Source organism: Nothoprocta perdicaria, unplaced genomic scaffold, assembly GCF_003342845.1.
Source record: "Nothoprocta perdicaria isolate Ctin4 unplaced genomic scaffold, notPer1 scaffold_127, whole genome shotgun sequence".
Taxonomy (NCBI): domain Eukaryota; kingdom Metazoa; phylum Chordata; class Aves; order Tinamiformes; family Tinamidae; genus Nothoprocta; species Nothoprocta perdicaria.
In genome coordinates, this window is record NW_020454394.1 from 704,877 (window position 1) to 724,995 (window position 20,119).

Here is a 20,119-nt window from a genome sequence, read left to right on the forward strand (position 1 = left end):
GCATCTGCAACTTACAAAATACTGTTGAAGATCTTCAAAAAGTTCATCCTGCCTCTGTTTAAAAGCAGCAAAATAGTCTAAAAACTGACATTTAAAATATATACATTCATAACTGAAATAACTTCCAGCAAAATGTATGTCAGCTCACAYCTCAGAGCCACTGCTTTAGGCTCTCTGAAAATTCAGGTACTTTTTGGTGCTTCAGTTAATTCAGGTCACATTTTAAAAGTAGTTTTAGCAGCTATCAGAGATTTATTTTTCGGTTCCTTTTTTACACAGCAATAAGTCCACGATTTCCATACAAATGCATTTTGCTTGCAAGGCTGTAACAGTGTACCTATGCAGTTTCTTTAAGCACATGTATGCTATCAGAAGTTCCAGAACGTACACATTTTCTACTTAAACCACCAAAACCGTTTTACCACTGTAATAAAAAGGCTCTTGGCATGTATTGCACAGTGACATTTGGCTTGAATAGCTATACTATCAAAGCTTTTAAAGCCAGAGGCCAATGCAAGCAGAGACTTATCAGATCAAAAAAAGGAATTTCATTTTTCTTCTGTCTTTTCCTACACCAATCTCTGCCACAATAGTCTAATCTTGGTGTTTTGGTTATGCAGAAAGTTGCTATGTACTATAATGCAAGCAAAGCTGCACTAGGACCTTTTCTCCTTTTTCTTTTTGCTCATAAAAACCAGAGTGATGAAAAAAAAGTTTGAGCAGACATCTATCTGTAAACAAAGAAGACGAACCAAAATACTAAGTCTTGCCTCAAAATGTTCAGCGTTCTTATGCACAATGATCAAATGCAAAATGAACAGACCATATTTGTTTTAATGTTTGTAACACACATTTTTCATTTTTCAAAATCATCTGCAAACTAATGAACATACCCCAGCAAGACAGTGATATATTATCACCACAGTTCAGGAAGGGTAAACTAGTAAACAAATTAAGACATCAGTTGTGCAAAAAGCTCCATGCATACAGGAAAATTTTGTCAAATTCAAGCCACAATGTATTTTACTGAGAAATGCTCAAGTAGTTTAGAAGCTAACACCAATTTTCAAAAACTTTGGGCATTCTTTGGAACTTATGGTACTAAACTGCTTCAGGGCACCGAGCATTCCTTCTCTTCAAAATTCTAAATCCTGGTTTTTCACTATATAGAGGTGGAAGAAAAGTCCATCCAAACAATCTATGAATTTTTTTAATTTGAATTACATTCTTAGATAAACAACGGTACAAAATGAGATACATACACTGATAATTCCTAGCTGCTGCTTTGCTTATTGATAGACTTCCAGGTATTTACTGCTACCAGACACACATTTTAGGCTCTGGATTCTTAGTGGATTTTTTTTCCCTCTTGCATTAATATAATACCTGTTGTGGCTAACAAGCCATTTCCAAATCATGGAACTAAAATATTTTTCCCTCATTTTCTAGAACCAGCATTGTTTAATCAGCCACACTGCTCACCTCATGTAGATGTTTAAAATAACAAGCTTACTGTAATAAACCTTCTATTTCTCTATGAGTTTCTTACATTCATTAGACAAGCAAATAAGCGAAATAAGCAAATGAGAGAAATATATTTTCACAAAAAAAAGGGCTACTCAAAATAAGAGCATAACCAGCTGAATCTCTGTTTAGTATTAAAATGTTTGAGAGATTTTCTTACTTCGATGTAATTTCAGGATTGTGTAAGACATAGCAGTGAGAACTCGCTCTCCTTCAAGTATGTAGATATCCCATATCCTGAGGCTTAATGTAAAGGGAGTCTGCAAAAGAGAATCAGCCAACAGTGTGAACACAGTTTGTTCCAACCCACAATTACAAATAAATAAATAAATAAATAAATAAATAAATAAATAAATAAATAAATAAATAAAATACTCACACGATCAAGGAAACATTGGAAAAACCATTTTGTTGTGTAAAAGCTTGTGGAAATCTCCTGGGAGTCCTGTAAAAGACAGTTAAAAAAAGACACTCACAAGAAAGTAGGAATACCCTGCACTGTCCATGGAAAGATATTTTACTCACTGATCAAATCATCTTCTGGCCACAGCACCCCAGAGTATTCTTCATTTCATACTAATTCAACTACAGTAAGTGCTATTACTTTACTAACAAATGCTATTTCCTTCCTTTATAGTTTCTCTTCATCAATTTCATCTTAAGAGATACGTGCTTGAAGATGCAGCAGCACAGAAACATATCTTAGACCTTCCTTTTATTCTTGGGACATGAAAAGGAAAGAATTAAATCCTCTCTCCATAAAATAAATCAACTATATTCTGGAATAGCCAGAGTCTGGATCCCTGGGTCTCTTTGCTCTTTCTTTTCTCTGCTTATAAGGCTRCCAGTTGTTGAAACAATTTTGTGACAGATACTTATGTACCAGAAATGGTCTAAGACAATCAATTTGTTTTAAAGCAAGACCTCAAAATAGTATCTGGATTTTATTTGTAACTACAGGGCTTAGTCTCCACCTGGCCCATATGATGCACCTTACTTGGAGATTTTTCTAACCTACAGAATGATCATTACACTACTGAAACAGCAAGATATAATGCAATAGGTCTTTCCCTGATAAAAAAGAAAAAAGAAGATATAGTTCTATTACATTTATTGATACCGAACTAATTCTCCCCAAAATATTAATAYGTTCCAAATAGAAATTTGTTCTTCTTTTCAGTTTTAATAATGATTTTTTCTATACCATTCCCCAAAAAGTGCCCAAGAGCTCTCTTTAAAAGAGTGCTATCAAAGCATTTAATTTCAGTTAAATTTTGCAAGTATTTAAGCAACTTCTTTTGCAGTTCTTTTTCAAGTATTTTCATTTTGCATTTACCCTAAAAAAATAAATCTACAACTTTCATTTCAGATCCAATCCAGTTACAGAACTGGTCCTGACTTAATAAATCTTTCTTGTTTTAATATGACAGGAGAAGACTGTTTTATAGAGCTAATTTTGTCTTGACCTTTTAATATAAGGGTTTTTTTTTCTAACCAGATAGGTCTAATTCTGTTTTGAGCAAGTTTCACAGCATGTTATCAAAGAAGACATTAAATTCTAGTTTATAATACAACAGGCATACATGAAAAGCAATTCATCATTGTCAAGGTGCTAGTTTGCTCCAAAATTGCTTTGTTTTTGCTAGGGGATAAACATACTAAACAGAATAACATACTCCTGTGAAAAAAAATGTTTGTAAGCAACTACAAGGTGTAGCTCTTACAAGCTGTTGCAGTAACTAAGCATCTCTTAACTACTATTTAAGACACAGAAATAGGGATTCTAGCAGAACCAGTGTGATTTTTAAAGAAAATTCTTGTCGACTATGTTACAACAGCATACTACTACCATTAGGAAAATAAAATACAGCTGSTGTTTGTTGCTTAGAATAAATATAACCAAAATTAACAAAAAGAAAGAGTAATTTCTTGTTTAAGAAATTTATGCGAAATAACACTCAGTATTTTATCTTTGAGCAAATGCTGATGAGTATGATCAAATTTTAAAAAGACCTTCCACTGGTCTCTTAATTGTTGCTTTTAAAATAGAGATTAAAACGAGTTGGTTGCAAAGGCATCTCTGTTCACAGACAAGGCATAGGAGTCTTTATGTGATATATTCTTGATAAAATGTTTTCAAGCAGTTTACTCTGCACAAAACCAAGCAGAAGACCTGTATTTTCCCCTTAATTCGGAGGTCAAGGTGACACACACAATTACTTGAAGATAATTAATTAGGTTAACCTASTGGGGTAACTAAACTGATCCAAGGTAGCAGCCTGCAGGTTACTACTGCTTCTACTGTGTTAGAAATACTTACCAAATGTTGCTTAAGCTTTGACAAAAATTTTTTCAGTATTTTGTCATGATGTTCTTGAAACCTCAACAGTTTTGGAAAACCCGGAATAAAAAAACCTAGGAAAAGAAGGTGACCATGTAACACATGTATGMACCATAAATTAACGGTATTTTAAAAAAACTTTCAGAGCACTGAGAACATGATCCTTCTAAAGATCACTGGATCTGAACAGATTTTCATAACAATGCTATTAAGCTCRTGTAAGAACACACATATTCTCCTGTCCTAATGACTAATAAAACATCAATACTTTCCATTAACGTCTATTTTTAGATTAGTAATGGTAGGTAACCRCAGTTACATCAAACCTACATTAGCCTGCCTCACTATAAGAGGATGTGGAAACCAGATTGAAAATTATTCATTTTTCAATTAAATATTTTATAAGCAAAAAACATGAATTGTGATTATGCCTGGCAAATTCAGGACAGAAAGGCAGAGAACACAGACAGCTCCTAGAACCATCTGCACTGAAGAAAAGACCATGAAGAAAGATGAATAAGAGGATTATTCTCTCAAGACCAACTACTATGAACAGACGATACAAAGTAATAACAGAGAGCTTACAGAATTGAATTTAAGGATATATATAAAATCTTTAGCAGTTTCACTGATAACACACTTGAAAAGGAAAGGACTAAGATCCCCTCCCATTTGAGTTTTCTGTAGAGTTTTAAAAAAAAAAGAAAAGCAGATGCTTAATCAGTCAAAAAATGTGAGAAATGTGTATGCAGGCAAGCATAGCTACACAGCAGGATAAGAGAGCATTCAAAGAAGATCCTTCAAAAAGCTTAAGCTGCGTTCAGATGAGAAAAGCTGAAGTGATCAAACGCTGGCAGATTAAATATCAAAATGCTAGAAAGCAAATCTCCCCCTAAAACTTATGGGAGACCTAAGAAATACTAATAAACTTATTTTTAAACACAACAGAAGCAGAAAATGGCGAATTTGTAGGGCAAACAATTATCATGTTTTGGTTTTTTGCTTGTTTGCTTAAATGTTCAGAGAAGATAAGCTCACGCTAAGAGAAAGTTATATTTCGCATGGAAGAAATCAGGGTGACCCCCAAACCAGAACACTAAACTTAAGGATAAATGAGCTGAAGCATCTCTTGCTTGAAATCTCTTCCTTAAAATACCAAGAGGACGGGAAAGTGGCTGTTAGATGTAAACAGTGAAAAACTACAGCTAATCAGCCATCATTAATAACAAGTTCAAAGGTGCTTTCTCCACAGAAAGTAGCTCGTTCAATTCCCATATGTCAACTCATTATCTTTATTTTTTTTTTAAGATTAAAAAGATCCCAAAGGAAAGAGCTTTCAAAACCCTAGACCACTTTCAGGGTCAGTTATGTGTATTTTGTCATTTACAGACTTCATGTGATACATAAAATATGAGCCATCCAAAGGCCAAATTCATCCCTCGCTTTCAAATGGTATAGCAGAGATTAATCTGACTATATATCTGTTTGGGATGCATGTGTTTGTCCCTCTAAAAAATATTCCAGGTGTCTAGATCACAGACAGAGGAGGAAAAAAAAAAAAGAAGAAAAAAAAGATGAAGAACTTGGTCTGCAGGGAGGAACTTTTAACTATCCTATTCTTGTCAGTACCTTTCTTATTTAACTATTTGGCCCATCGTGTAATTTTTATAGGCAGTCATTCATTTTGGAGAGCATCTGACACTGACTGGCATCAAGCTGGATAACAAAAGTTTTTTTTTTTTTTTAAGAATAGCAGCAATTTGGAATCTAAATGGTTTAGGCTTTAAGGAGTACCAGGTAAGTCAATTTTTAAGCTACCCTCCCACTCTCTAGAGTGATATTTCCAGTAATGCTGCATKGTGCCACAAACCACAGTCACAGAAAGGCTAGGTTAGAAGCAGCTTCAGGAGATTACCTGGTTCAGTCTTCTGTTGAAGGCAGGACCTTAGATTAGGTTAYTAATACTTAAATCACAGGTGAGAAGCAGCATTCATTTGCTTTATAATTACGCTTGTCAGCATTATCTATAAAAGGAAACTTCCTTTAAGAATGCTGCAAGGCCAGCTTGGATGTGTGCATGAAACCAATGCATGATGCTTCATGCGGTCTGTAAATTGAGTGATCCAGTCTCTTGGCCTCTCAAAGCTCCCTCTTTCATCACCCAGCTGGTCTGAAATGTGACAGGATCAGCCAGAAAGACTGAGCACTGAAGGTTTAAAGCACTCAAAGGTCTTTTTAAAGTTTGTAAATAAACAAAAAAATCATGATACTACTGCATCTATACAATACCACCATATCTAATCCAGTAGGGATATTATAATTTTGAAAATATTGTTAAATTACTACTGTACCTAGCCATTCCCTACAGTATAGAAACAATTTTCATAATAGAAGCTATTATTATCCCCTGTCAGACAATACTGTTTTGTCCAAAACTTTGATTTGAGGAAGTACAAGCAGAAAAATAACCAAGTCGTGCACTGTATTGGGGACAAAACATCCAGAAAGACTGAAAAATCAGGGGAGGGAGTTACCAAAGTATGTGGAAGTCTAAATTAGGGAAAAAAGAACCAGAATCTGCTGGAAATTTACTGAAAAGCCTTAAAATTGAAGTCATTCATATACTTACTTCAAGATAATATTTACTTTTTCAGGCTTCCAAGAACAGCAGCTCTTCTGAATAACGACCCCATTAACAACTACAGAAGAAGCTGGAATTCTTGGAGCTGTTTCATCACTAGGGGAGCAGAATATCTACAGATCACACTAAACTTAAAATGGAAATAGAGAAGCAGCAATACAAAAGTAACTAGACTGAAAGAAGGAAATTCTGTCTGAGGCAGAGCTACAACCAAGAAACTCAAAGCTAATCCCTCAATCCAGTATCTGTTGTTTACTTCGGACTCCCTTCCTGCTAAGTGATAGCAGAGACACAACATTATTTAACACATTCAACATTAAGTTTCCACTTGCTATATAGATGTCTACAGAAGCAGCTTTCAAGTGGCTATTTATGACAGATTAAGGGGAAATGAAACATCTGCTTTTCATTAAGAATTCCCTGAAAACTTGCAGTAATGGTTGAGTTCCAGTAAAATCCAACAGCCCCTACTGTAAGTGGAAGCTGTAAAGCTCCTATTATGTCTTATTTTAGAAATAAATACCAAAATAGCGCAGCCCTATTTTCAAATAATTACAATAAACAGMGCAGGTTGCAACCTAACACGTGCTATGTGAAGTTCCATACCATGCATAGCGTGCTTTGGGCTCGAGAGAAGCTTTACCAAGGCCCAGAAGGCATCTTCTTCATTCATGTACATAAGAAGCAAAGCTGTAATTTGGCTCATTCCCTGACAGTATCCAACCTCCTGCAGATTAGACAATGAAAATATTCAAATGATGAGAAAAAAACCAAAACACTCTTACTCACCAGCTGTTTTTTTCTGTCTGCATAGCATAAGCTCTCTATTAGACACTAATAACAGACATATATACATATATAACAATAGACATTTTAAAAATATGAAWTATTCCCAGACAGCACAAATGATGCACTGTACTCCATCTGAAAAGTACCTGGAAGTTTGATTGTACATTATAATTCTCCACTGAAACCCAACATCTTTGCTGATATAAATAATGTCAAATAACTACCTGATCTTAGCCTCAAATGGTTGCTTTTTCCCCGCTTAGTTTCGGGTTAGTATTTTCTAACAGTATAGAGACCACTTGATAAATGTGGGAGTTTTGAATCTCTAGCTATGAACCTGCCCAAGGACAGCAGCACATAGCAATCACATGCAACAAATATGCYAGGGAACAAAAAAAACCTCATGTTCCAAAACCAAATACGTGTCATCTTTGTATTAACTTTAACTCTGATGGCAGGACAGTCAACTTCTATCATTCAACTGCTCAGAGGACACAATACGATATTATGGGACAATGAATTAATTGGTGAGGGATGTTTTCAGATTTAAAAGTTATTAGTAGAACTAATCTCTAGATTAGTTCTCTAGAAACAAAACCAAAGCACTTAACACTTTGCACTACATTGAGAAGAAAAATGCAAMATAAATGCTAAATAAAACAATTCCCTTCATTCTTCCCATCTTTTGTACAGCAGCAGTTGACTAATATTTTTCATGCAATTTGGAATTATTATTTAATCCAATGTCCTACAGAAGTTGCCTGAAGATCCAGTGTTGTATTTCTCAATATGTTTCAAGGCAGCTCACAATAAAAAGCCAGACAACATATTAAGTAAAAGAAAATATATTCCATGCCTTAAAAAGAGAAGTGCAAACTCTCTCACGGGCCAAAAAAACGTGAAGAGACAGAACTAAAACAGGAAAGAAAATTTATCTACATTTTCTAGAACGCTGAAAATGAAGGAAAGCGGTACCTCATTTGAATGAGTACTTAGCCTTCAAATTGCAAAGAGTTCACCCTTTATTTCACATATTTTAAAATTCACAGAATTCAATAAAAATATGTGATGTCATTTACTAATGAATGCAAAATGACATATCTATAAAAATACCTAAGTGGGTAAATTTAATGAGAGAATAGTGTGTAAAAACATAGCTGTGGACATTACAGCTCTTCTGTTTCTTCTATTTTTAGCAAGTAGCCAAGAGACATGACAAACTGCAGCAGGTTCTAACCCCCAAGAATCTAGAATCAAGTCTAGAAACTCCAATTCAAGAAATCCTCATTCTGCATCCAAGACCACAGAATCACAGAATCCTTAAGGTTGGAAGGGATCTTTAGAGGTCATCTAGCCCAWCTCCCCTGCTCACACAGGGTCACCTAGAGCACGTGGCACAGGGCTGCATCTGAGCGTGTTTTGAAGATCTCCAAAGAAGGAGACTCCACGACCTCTCTGGGCAGCCTGTTCCAGTGCTCTGTCACCCTCACTATCAAGAAATTTTTCCTKAAGTTCCTGTGGAACTTTTGGTGCTTCAGCTTTTGGTTGTTTCTTATAGTCCCATCAGTGGCCACCATTGAAAAGAGGCCGGCCACCTCCTCCTCCCTCCCTCCCTTGAGGTATTTATACACGCTGATCAGGTCCCCCCTCAGCCTTCTCTTCTCCAGGCTGAACAGGCCCAGCTCCCTCTGCCTTTGCTCATAGGGCAGATGTTCCAGGCCTCAAAGTTTACTGTGGACCAGGACTAGCTTTATTAYCGGAATATACTTAAATGTACATACAGGAGCATTTCTAAATGAGAGCTTAAGTTCAGAAGACTCAACCTTAGAATTATTTTCAGCTTGTTAGAACCCTCCAAATTGCAAAATGTGCCCGTTTACTCCAATGTGCATCCTTCTGCTGTGTGTTTTCCCCCCATCATAAAGATGAACTTAGCGGGAGGCATATAATAAAAATAGAAAAAAATGTCAGCAGTAGAAAACTCAAGCCCAGCACAAATTCACTGCTCTCATTAGCCTCTAAATTTAATTTCAGTTGAACTGTATGCACAGTCCTGCATGTTCAATAAAACTAGATACTCACAATCAAGATGCCTTRCTTTATTTTTTAACTTCAGTTAAAACTTCAGCGGCTCAAAACATGACAACAACAAACCACTTATTTCTTTAAAAGCTTCAAAAACTCTATGAAATGTTCTTTTTTGGGAGGGGCAAACAGGATACAGAATTGCAGCATTATCTTACAGCATATTCAGAATAACCACATTTCAGTAAAAAGAACTGCATGACTTACCGTATTGTACATGGAATATGCAGCTAAAACATGGAATAAAGACTGTTGCCTGGAGAAATAACAGCAGAAAAGAAATATAATGTAATATTTGGGGTGGGTTTTTTTTTTTTAGCAGACAAGCATAAACATACTGAGCTATATTTTGGGAATCTGTTTCTCCGATTTAACTTCTATAGTGCTAAGTAGGAAAAACACTTTACATGGATGCTGCACCTCTGATTTATAATTGACTAATGACACTTAGCATTTTTCTGCTGTTTTACATTTTAAAAAGTTCAAAAAAATACTTATAATGCTGTGAGAAGGCAGTGGTGACAGACCATCGTTTTTACAGACAGAGAATGTGAAACACGGGCTAGRCCACATCTCAAGCCGATTTATTCAGAGTGAAAAGCGTTCAGCACCGCAGAGCAGATGTCTGAGTTTGTAGAACACTAACAGTTGTTATTAATTTCAAAGAGAGACATGGAAGAGGTAACATATACAAAGCATCCTCAAAGGTGTCTTAATCTGGGCATCCAAATCAAAGTCTGCTTTTAATACCCTAACTGACTGCTACTGTCAAACGGAAGCAACATCAACTCTGACTCTCCATCCAAGCTCAGTCCTCCAGAGTACAATGACCTCTGTATGTACCTTCAGATTTACTACATTTAAACAGCTTTAAAGACTTGGAGGTTCTTTCCTTTCCTTGAAAAGTCTGCCTTATCTTGTAGGAATCCTAATTTGTGAAGGCAGTAGGACTAAATGTCTATATAGATTCTGTTCTCTCCATGTTGGGACATAAGTAATGACAACTATATATCCGTGCAGAGCTCCCAAATGAGTTTTTAAACTCACACCTTTCTGACATTTCTTGGGGGAGAGAATTTGGGGATGTGAATGCCAGTTTGAACCACATCTTAAACTGCTAAAATTTGTCTGTTGAGTTTTACCTGCTGTCCCTCGTGACCTATGAAATTCCCTCTGCCTAGTGCTAATCTAAATGTACAGAAATAGCCRACAGCAGGTTGGAAAAAAAAGAAAGTATAAGCAAAAAGCTGCACATTTTCTACTGGGAAGAGGATGCACCTTGGAGATTTTTTACTGAAGAGCCCAAATTATGGCATTTTCCCCTACACTTTTGCAGAAATTGGAGTTTAATCATTCTTCAGTAACCAAAGTGTAAAGTAAAGGCAGTACATTGGGCTTTGGTCTTATTTTACAAGGACAAACCGAGATACAATTAGGACCAAATAGCAGGGGAACCTTTTACATCTTCCAAAAGGGGAATGTTGATCACATGAAACAGCGCGACCTCACTCACATTCAGCTTCATAAAGCAGTGGTAATTTTAGTACTATTTACACTGGGTGATATCTCTAAAGACCTAGAAAAGAACAAATCTTTCAAAGCACTGACTACTGAAAAGCCAACCAAGCTATTGATTATCCTGAGGGACAAAAACAACTAGACTTCATTTCATTGATATGCCAAATGACTTTTGAATTTGCGTCAAGGCATCACTAGAAATATGCAGCACATGTAGAGCAAGTCCACAAACTATTCCAAGGGCAGAAGTGCTTTCTGCAGCCAAAGGCTTTCACATGGACTCTGCAGGTGTGTTTGCTCCACGGGATGGGAGCTGTGTTAATGCCAACCTGGTGAGGGTGGAGAGCTTCTGCTCACAGCAAAGTCTGCGGGCAAATATAATAATTATAATTTGTCTGCAAACTTCCTCAAAGAATGATACAAGAAAATGTTTATCATCATGTTAAAGCTCTCTGAGGACAGCTTTTTAAAAATGGCAGATTACAGTTGAATCTGCCTTGGAAAGAAAAGAAGATTAAAAACTGAATTAATACACTCAGAGAAGGGGAAGAAACACCCTATTCATCTCAGCAGGGTGCTGATGCTGCGAGCTAGCAACAATGCTCCTGTTTGTATTGCCTCTTATTTCACTATCACGCATTTTGAAGATGATAGCTGCTTAATATTCCTCATGCAATGATAGCAAAAAATATTTTGAGAAAAAAAATAGCATTACAGCTTATATTTGTAAATAATTAAGTGCTCCTATCTAAAAGTACTGTTTTATTTGGTTCCTAAATAGAAATTAGGAGGGAAGGAATATAAAAATCCAGAGGAAGAGTAAAATATCTGGGAAAGTAAAAGGTATTAGAGATGTGAAAGGTTGTTCTGTCTCAAAACAGTTAAATGCAGGAAGTAGTGTAATTAATCTCAATTAATTAATTCAATAACTTGGTATTTCTGTTTGTTGCATGTACAATAATTGAGACTTTGTTGGCTTYAATAAATTTCACAACAAGAGGAGARCACTTTAGAAGTGTTTTTCATTAGAATGCTAATGACTACAGCATATAGTTAAGGAAAATGRGTTTCCTACAAATAAATACTTGTTTTTGCAGTAATAAAAGTAATTATCACACATACATTGTTTTGCTTTGAAAAATATAAAGTGTACATTCGGTGTGCTTGGACAKATCAAAGAGGTTTCATATAGGTCAGAAGCCAATTTTAAGATAAATAAATAACTTTTAAGTTACTTACTTAACACCATATCTGTCTCTGAACATGATATGATCCCTATATGTTCGATTTACATCGAGATCAATTTGTCTAATATCTGGCGAAGACCCTCGTGCTTCACACTTCAATTTCTGGGAAAACAGGAAGGAACAGAAATTAAGTTTACAATTATGAGTTCTAAAATATGAGAAACCTACCKGAGCTTATATCTAGACTAAAGCCTCTGCCATCTCAGGATTCAGAACAATGGCAACTAACAAAACAACAATTTTCATTTCCAAGATGTGTATATGTAGACACACATGTACAATCAGACATATGTTCATGCAGTATAGATGTTAAAAAACAACCCTACAGTATACATTTTGTATTATATCATTCACTACCCATATTCAAGGCCATATTTCTGCATTTCAAAATTTTTTTTTGGCCATTTTTCATGTAGGTACMTGACGGCAGGAAGACAAAAGGGAAATTCTGTTATTGAGGAACAAGTTTCTAGAATGTATTTGCTCCAGACTGGACTTTTAACAAATTATCACTGTGGATTTCACATTTTTCTTGTCCATTTTTCTTAAGCAGAAGTACTTAGCTGCTCTTTTCTATTTTTCTATTTTCTTCCTAAGCTTAGACAATAACTGGACATTTCTCTAGTCATTTCCCTCAACTTTCTTCTCTAATCCAATTCGGTGGTAGCATAACTTCATTTTATCACTTTTTAAAAGTTCTCTAATTAAATTTAACTTTGCCTACTTTAGAAAGCCTGCCTGGGCTGGACTGCCACCTTATTCTTTTTACATTAACAATATTTTTACCTTCACATTCATACACTTATTCTCATTTTTTGTCGCTAAAGGCTGAATTTGCAAGGCAATCCTAACCAGGTGAAACACAGTATTTTAAAAACAGTACATCTGAGTAGGCATAATGATGAAGATTAAGAAGATTAATAACAAAGACGATTAAGAATAGATTAATAAATGCCTTGCATGGAGAAGTGCAAGAAGCTCTTGACATGTGCAGTGAGTTTCACCTAGAGCAAAAGCATCTCTTCCTCTTCTTACTTCAGAATGCACAACTCCTACGTGAGATTCATAACGGAGTGTTTTAATGCCACTTCACCAAATGGGAAAAATGGAGAGCAATTAAATGAGCTTATTGCACATAAATAACATGAACAAGCACGGAAGTGATGGACAAAACTCTTTTTACCTCCTTATTTCACTACAAAGCCCTTTTTTTTTTTTCTGCATTGAGCACTAGATGGCATTAATAATCTCTGAAGATGAATTCACGTAATTTTAAAGGCTTGTAGTTTAACTCCATATTCTTCCCCACAGCTACATTATTCAGCACAAACTTCATTTTATCCTTTTAGGATGTGCCTCTAGACTTACTTATGAAGTTAAACAAAATATAATAGTCAGAAAGAGCAGGCTGTCAGACTAAAGAGTGATAAATAATTCAGGAGGAAGACCACAGGGACAAAAAAATTTAGATAACATCCCTGCCAACATCCATCTTCTTTCACGACTCTATGAGCTACCCTGCCTACTCRGATCCAAAGCCTCAGCTCCTGAAAAATGCTATTAAAAATGTCAAAACCAAACCAGCAACGCATTTCTTTGAAACTCTGGGCATTATTTCTTAAAATCCTGTGAGCATTGAAATTCCAGTGGGGAAAGATTCAGATACTCTACAATACTAAATTACCTATCTCTTACCTTCTGCCTGTTACCCCTTAGCACTGAGGGAAAGGAAAAAAAAAAGAGTTTTAAAGGATTTAATTCCTCTTCTACCTAACTTATCATCCTGCACATGAATCTTATTCTGCATTTATGGATTTATGGAGTTGAGCTCTGAAGGCAGGCAGATCTACTAACTCCCACAAAAACACTGGAATTAGTGGGAAAACAAATAAATTAAGGAACAGAATAATTCAGAGAGGGGTAGCGGGATTTATTGCCCAGGGCATTACAGGAGGATATCCTCCCAAAAATTTTCTTTATATTTAAGTAGATTTATTTAAGCGGTCAATTTAGGTCTGTGGCATTTCGTGGAGCTGCACCTTGGAGTAACTGAACAAGCAGCACTTTGCAATGAGTATCTGAGTTCCTTTTGGGGATGAGATGCCAGAAAGATCATCAGTTTGTGCCAGCAGGGCCACCTCAGCTTCTACAAGATTAATAAGGCATCAACCCTCTAAAAATACTAGAGCTCCTTTTACTGGTTTTCAGCTAATATGGTGCTTCCTTAATAGAAATTTCTCAAGGAACAGCTGTAGTTTCAGAGGTTTCTGTCTTCTTGCTGAGAAAGGGGTTTTGTCCTGCTTTGTTCAGCTTCGCTTTTAAGAGGACTTTGGCAAGGATTTCAGGGTGGTAGAAGAAACGGAAAAGAAAGACAAAATTTAATTAATTACAGATTGAAAAAAAGAAGCTGGTAAAGTATTTTGCAAAGATATGGCCTTTTTTTTTTCCCCTAGCTAATAACAGTCAGGYTAAATGTATATTCTAATCCTTCTTCCATGCCATGTAATAACAAAAGTTTAATAAAACCTACAGTCTAAACATTTAAAATTCTTAATTTTAATATTAAGTGGAAATTCTGCAAACTCACATTATAAAGGTCTTTTGTTTCTTCTTTCATTTTAGGAACATCAAGTAGCAAGGACCAGACCTGCCCTCTGAATTGCAGCGGGATGCCTTTATAAATTCTCCTATGAAACTGTAAAAAGAAAAGATAATTGCAGTACAAGTTACCCAGTGCTGAACTAAAGAAACAGTGACCTACGGAGGAAAAGGCAATTATATAAGTTGTACAAGCAGAATGGCCTATCAAAATTGTATCATCTCCGCTGTTTAACATTTGCTCTACAAATAGAGGAATGAGGGCTTTGAATTTGATATTTCACATACAAAAAAAATTACAGCAGCACAAATTTCYGGAGGAAGCCACAGATAGCTCAGCATAATTATGAACGATACACGGGGATGGCAAAAGGCAACAGGTAACATCGCATAGAGCTTTGGAGCTTAACAGCAACAAGGCCGAATTCTTGTAAACTGCAACACTGCAGTGCATGTACACAGAGCACCCCAAAATGCCACATCTCAGGCAAATATTTCACAGCATATTTTAATGTATTTTTCCTAAATGCACATTAGGACATATTTGTATTAAAACAATTTGGAAAAGATTTCATAGCTATGAATAGCCTAACACCATTATACGTAACTTTTTTTGCTGTAAAATAGAAAATTCCCGTTTCATAACCCATGTATTCTGATACACAAATCTGGTATTAGAAATGGGTCTGAAGGGGGACAACTGAGGACTTGTGCACTCTGGAGGAAGTAGCCTTATCTATATCTAGCTGTACCTATAGCTGTATCTATCTATAGATGCAAGTACTGCCTYGGACACGTCCCTGCTCTTGTGCTCCGATTTACTGCTTTGCTTCTCATGGGGCTTCCTTGAAAAGATAAATAAATACATATCAAGACTAAAGCAGTTGCCTTCCTTGGTTCTTCTCCAATTTGCATCTCTGCAAAGCACACAGATCATCTAAAGAGAGAAAAAAAGGACTAGTTGTCTTAATCCTGGCTTTAAAGGACCGGCAGAGATTCAAGGCAAGCAAAAGCTCAGGTCAACCAAAGAAAAAGAAAAAGAAAAAGAAAAAGAAAAAGAAAAAGAAAAAGAAAAAGAAAAAGAAAAAGAAAAAGAAAAAGAAAAAGAAAAAGAAAAAGAATCTCAAGACATAGCTAGAAAAGGCAAAAGCAGAGAACTCTAATAAAGAAGCTTTCTGAAGCTCTGCTTTTACTATTATTTTAATGATGGCACAGAGACATCATTAGATAGACCCGTTTGCCAGTTTGGGAAGATTAATGAACACTCAGTAACTGTATTGGTAAACCTCATGCTGCTTAGGCCATCTTCAAAGCACACCGTCTGGATTTTAGGATATGTGATCTTTTCCCAAGTATTTTGAGGGCCCTTTAATGGGAACACAGTGTACAGCAGCATACAAATAAAGCCTGCAGAAGAAACATGGTATTTTTTGTGTCCTCTTTCAAGCCAAAATTCTTAACTCACAAGATGCTACAGCAAACCCAGAGGCTGTCACACTGCTTAGCCACAGAAAGACAATGTTCAAGGTACTGCCTAAGAAAACYTTGCTGCATTTAATACTATTAAGATGACCTACGTACAAAAAACTTCAGTCATTTTAATATGTACACAGTTATGTCTGCATAGGTTTCTCCTGTCCAAGGAGAAAGCTTCTAYAGCTGTATATCCAGACTTCAGCTCATACAGAAAATACCACTCTTTTTTCAACCCAAATGCACTGATAAAGGTTGTGAKAGAGGATAATTCTGTCATTTGAAAGCCATGAAACAGCAGCTACAGGAGTGTCGKTCTGCAAAGAGATAGTGTTGGTTGTGTGTCCTGGAACGAAAATGAGTCAAATCTCCAAATTTTCTAAACTTTGGTTAGTAACTAAGGTTTAGCAAGCTAACTAGAAAGAATGAGAGGTCCTAATCAATTTTAAGTTTTCTTTAAGTTTTTCAGACCCACAGTGTATAGCAATAGTGCATTCCCAATAACAATTTCAGTCTTTAAAGGAAGAGCCTGGCTAGAGTCTGCTATCTATACAGGACATAACTGCAACTTGACAACAAAGTCTTTCATGTCCCAGACTATCACACAAACAATGACAAAGACACCATAGAAAGATGTGCCCTTCTAAAATTCCAAAGGAGCAAAAAGGAGCTTGAGGAGCTACACGCTTGAGAAGAAGCTGGATGTGCAAATCGAACAACCCAAAATCAAAGAAGATGCTGTATGAAATTCATTCTTTAAAAGCTTACAAAACAAACCAAAACACTCAGATTGGGAATATTTCAAATAAATACTAGTTGTCATCTCAAATAACAAATCCCATACAGTCCAACATTCAGTGCAGCCTCCATATGAAAATATGGGAGATTTATGGCCTCCCCTTCCCCAATCTTTGATGTTCAACTGGTTCACAGCCAAAAAACAGGGCCACTATTACACAGTGCTGGTCTGAAGGGTGGGCACTGCCATTCTTGCTACCTGGAGACATGAAACTGGCTTTCTTGAAAGCAAAACTTTCTTTTATGTCCAGAACTGCACACAAGCAGAAGTTGGCCACCTCAAAGACAAAGAAATCAGTGATGAGAAACATAAGATTAAAATCTGAAGTTCTATAGGAAAGTATATTCATAAGGAAAGGAAAGAATGTCCATAAAAGCTGCTGCCTTTAGAGGTTCCTAGCTGCCGTGGATCACATATAAGAAACAGAACATGCAAAACAGATCTGTTCAACACAGACATTGAGAAAAGCTCAGGAACGTGGAGCAGGTTTCTTGGCACATCCCCTGTGTGTGCCAGCACAGCTGGCAAACACCAGGCACCCCAATCATCTCCCCCCTTCCCCTCTCTGTTCAGACAGCTTCAGTTACAGATTGCTAAAGGAAGACAGTGAAGGACAAATACTTTGGTGGAAATACTCTAATGGGAATGTAATGTGTAACATTTGTACTTGCTCCATCCTTGGGTCCTTTCCTCTCCTCCTCCCTCATCTGCATTTTTGAGATAAGAAAAAATCTCTTTATTTTTGAGTTCTGTACAATCCCAAGCAACATCACCAGGCTCTCCACAAACAACAGTGAAAAAAAATACTGTCTCATTCTCCACTGGGAGGAGGAACAGGCTGAGGCTCGACCCCATGTTCTGGTTCACTTACCACATAAGACGCAAGAACGAATAGGGAAAACACCCTTGGTTTTTAAAGTCTGAGTGCTCTAAGAGAGCTCAACAAGCAGCAAAGATTTTTCCTAGCCCCYAGCAAAGTCCATGCTGAATTATTTCTGCCATTGTTTACAGTCCAGCCTATGGTTTGTTACATTAACTGAAGCTCCTTCTGCTCAGCTGCTCTGCAACCTTCTGTGTGGCTGGTGAACTGCAGATGATTCGGTTTAAGTCAGTGTAAAACGGGCTGATGTGAGCGGGTAGAGAGGAAGACCTTGGCTCTTTGCACAACGCAGAGCCACTTGTGTTCCCTGAAAGGTCACACGTGATAATACTCTTAGCAATTAAGTAGATGTTATACAAGCTGTCTGATGACCCCTTTGGTTTGGGAAGATGAGTCATCTTCATATCACCCCTCACCACAACAAGAAACACGGCCAGAAGTGTCATGACCTTTAACTTCTACTTTCATAAAAGCAGACAGGATAGAAACTAAAATAGTGAGAAAAAAATGGAGTAATAAATTATTATTTTTTCATGCATTCGCTTCATATTTAAAAAAACATGAATTCACTAGTTTCCCAGGAATACCTAGAGAAACATCAATCACAGTTTGGGCATTTTTAACAAAGTGAAGCACAGGACAAAGTTAAAAGTGTCAAAAGCAAAGGCAGCCACAAGGTGCCACAAGCCTGGGAGACAGGAGCAAAATTCTCCCTCTCCTTGAGCTGCAGCATCTCTTATGTCTCAGCAAAACACCCTGCCTGGCAGGCTAAAAAGTATTGTGGTCTCTCTCTGCCCCTTGGAAGTCTTTTCTCTTTGCAGGGAATAATTCACTGAAACAGAAGAGCTACAAAGGACTAAGGTGGCTCTGCAGGCCGGTCACTGAGGCAGTGACCTGAAATCACAGAACGGTTCAGGTTGGAAGGGACCTCTAGAGATCACCCAGTYGAACCCCCTGCTCCAGCAGGGACACCCAGAGCACGGGGCACAGGGCRGCATCYAGGCKGGTTTGGAAGATCTCCAGAGAAGGAGACTCCACAACCTCCCTGGGCAGCCTGTGCCAGGGCTCTGTCACCCTCACACTGAAGAAATTCTTCCTCACATTGAGAGRAAACTGCCTGGGTTTCAACTTGTACCCATTGTCCCTTGTCCTGTCACTSGTCACCACTGAGATGCATGATATGTGTCACTCAAGCAAAGGAGGCCCAACAGCACCAGACAGCATCAACAAAAAAAAACTGGGAGGGAAAAAAATGCAAGATTTAAGCCCCATTACTCGAATCTGAGAACCTCCCACCTCATGCATTAAGCACTGAATAGCCCGAGCAGGAATAGTTACAAAAATCTCATCCAAAGTCAGTGTGGGGAAACTAATCTCTCTATTAAGTCTTTCCCTAACCAAAATTCTCTATTATATTTACTACCAGTTTTAAGATGATCAAGACTATATTTCCAGCAAATAAACTACTTGCATGAAAAGTCCTACCTACTCTTTAAAGCAAGTGAGCACACTTATCACTCACTGACATACCTTATAAAACCGGGCTTCTACATTTACCCACACACCATCATTTGCTGTTTTTTATTTTAAACAAGATAATAAAAAAAGTTCTGTATCTGAAGATCCCAAAAGCATCTTTWAGATAATTAACAGCAATTCATCTACTTAAACTCTAGGTGTACCTTTACAAAAAAAAAAAAAAATCCTTTGATTCCTCTTTTCTAATCAAGAAATGTCATAGTACTCTAAGGTATTTTGAGCAGCTGCCACAATGTTTCAGGGATAAAGCAGAGTTAAACAGGCCTTCCCTACTGAAAAAAAGAAGCYCATCAAGATGAAGCATCTTATTCATAAGTAGATCCCATTCATATCATCAAAAATTTCAAGCCTCCGAACAATAGGAATGCTGCATGGCATGTTATTCACAAAATAACAGAACTATTCCAAGGAGGAGTGAAAAACAACAACAACAACCAGAAAAGGCCTCCCATACTTGTTAGTTGAAAACTTCCTTGTTACAACTTCTCCTTTTAACAAATCAACCACGTATCTTCAAGTATCCCAAAATATCATGCCTGCCAGCAAAGATAATTTAAACATCAAACTACATGCTCCATTTTATGACTAATCAGTTTCCTTGGAGAGTTATTTAAGGCAGTTTTCACTGAACCATGGCTGAAAAGCTCTCCTAGGCAGCTCAGTAAACCTGGGGACCAAAAAAAGT

The 20,119-nt window shown here is 36.9% G+C and overlaps 1 protein-coding gene across 3 annotated transcripts in view; it reads right to left on the reverse strand.

Moving 5' to 3' along the window:
* Positions 1-20,119, reverse strand: part of USP6NL (USP6 N-terminal like) — a 97,728-nt gene that overhangs the window by 13,746 nt on the left and 63,863 nt on the right. For all 3 annotated transcript variants that reach the window (XM_026033273.1, XM_026033271.1, XM_026033272.1), the window contains 7 exons: positions 14,733-14,840; positions 12,138-12,247; positions 9,588-9,636; positions 7,113-7,233; positions 3,845-3,939; positions 1,904-1,969; positions 1,685-1,784 (listed from right to left, as the gene is read on the reverse strand). In XM_026033273.1, the coding sequence (XP_025889058.1) occupies positions 1,685-1,784; positions 1,904-1,969; positions 3,845-3,939; positions 7,113-7,233; positions 9,588-9,636; positions 12,138-12,247; positions 14,733-14,840 (649 nt within the window). The remainder of the gene's footprint in view (positions 1-1,684; positions 1,785-1,903; positions 1,970-3,844; positions 3,940-7,112; positions 7,234-9,587; positions 9,637-12,137; positions 12,248-14,732; positions 14,841-20,119) is intronic.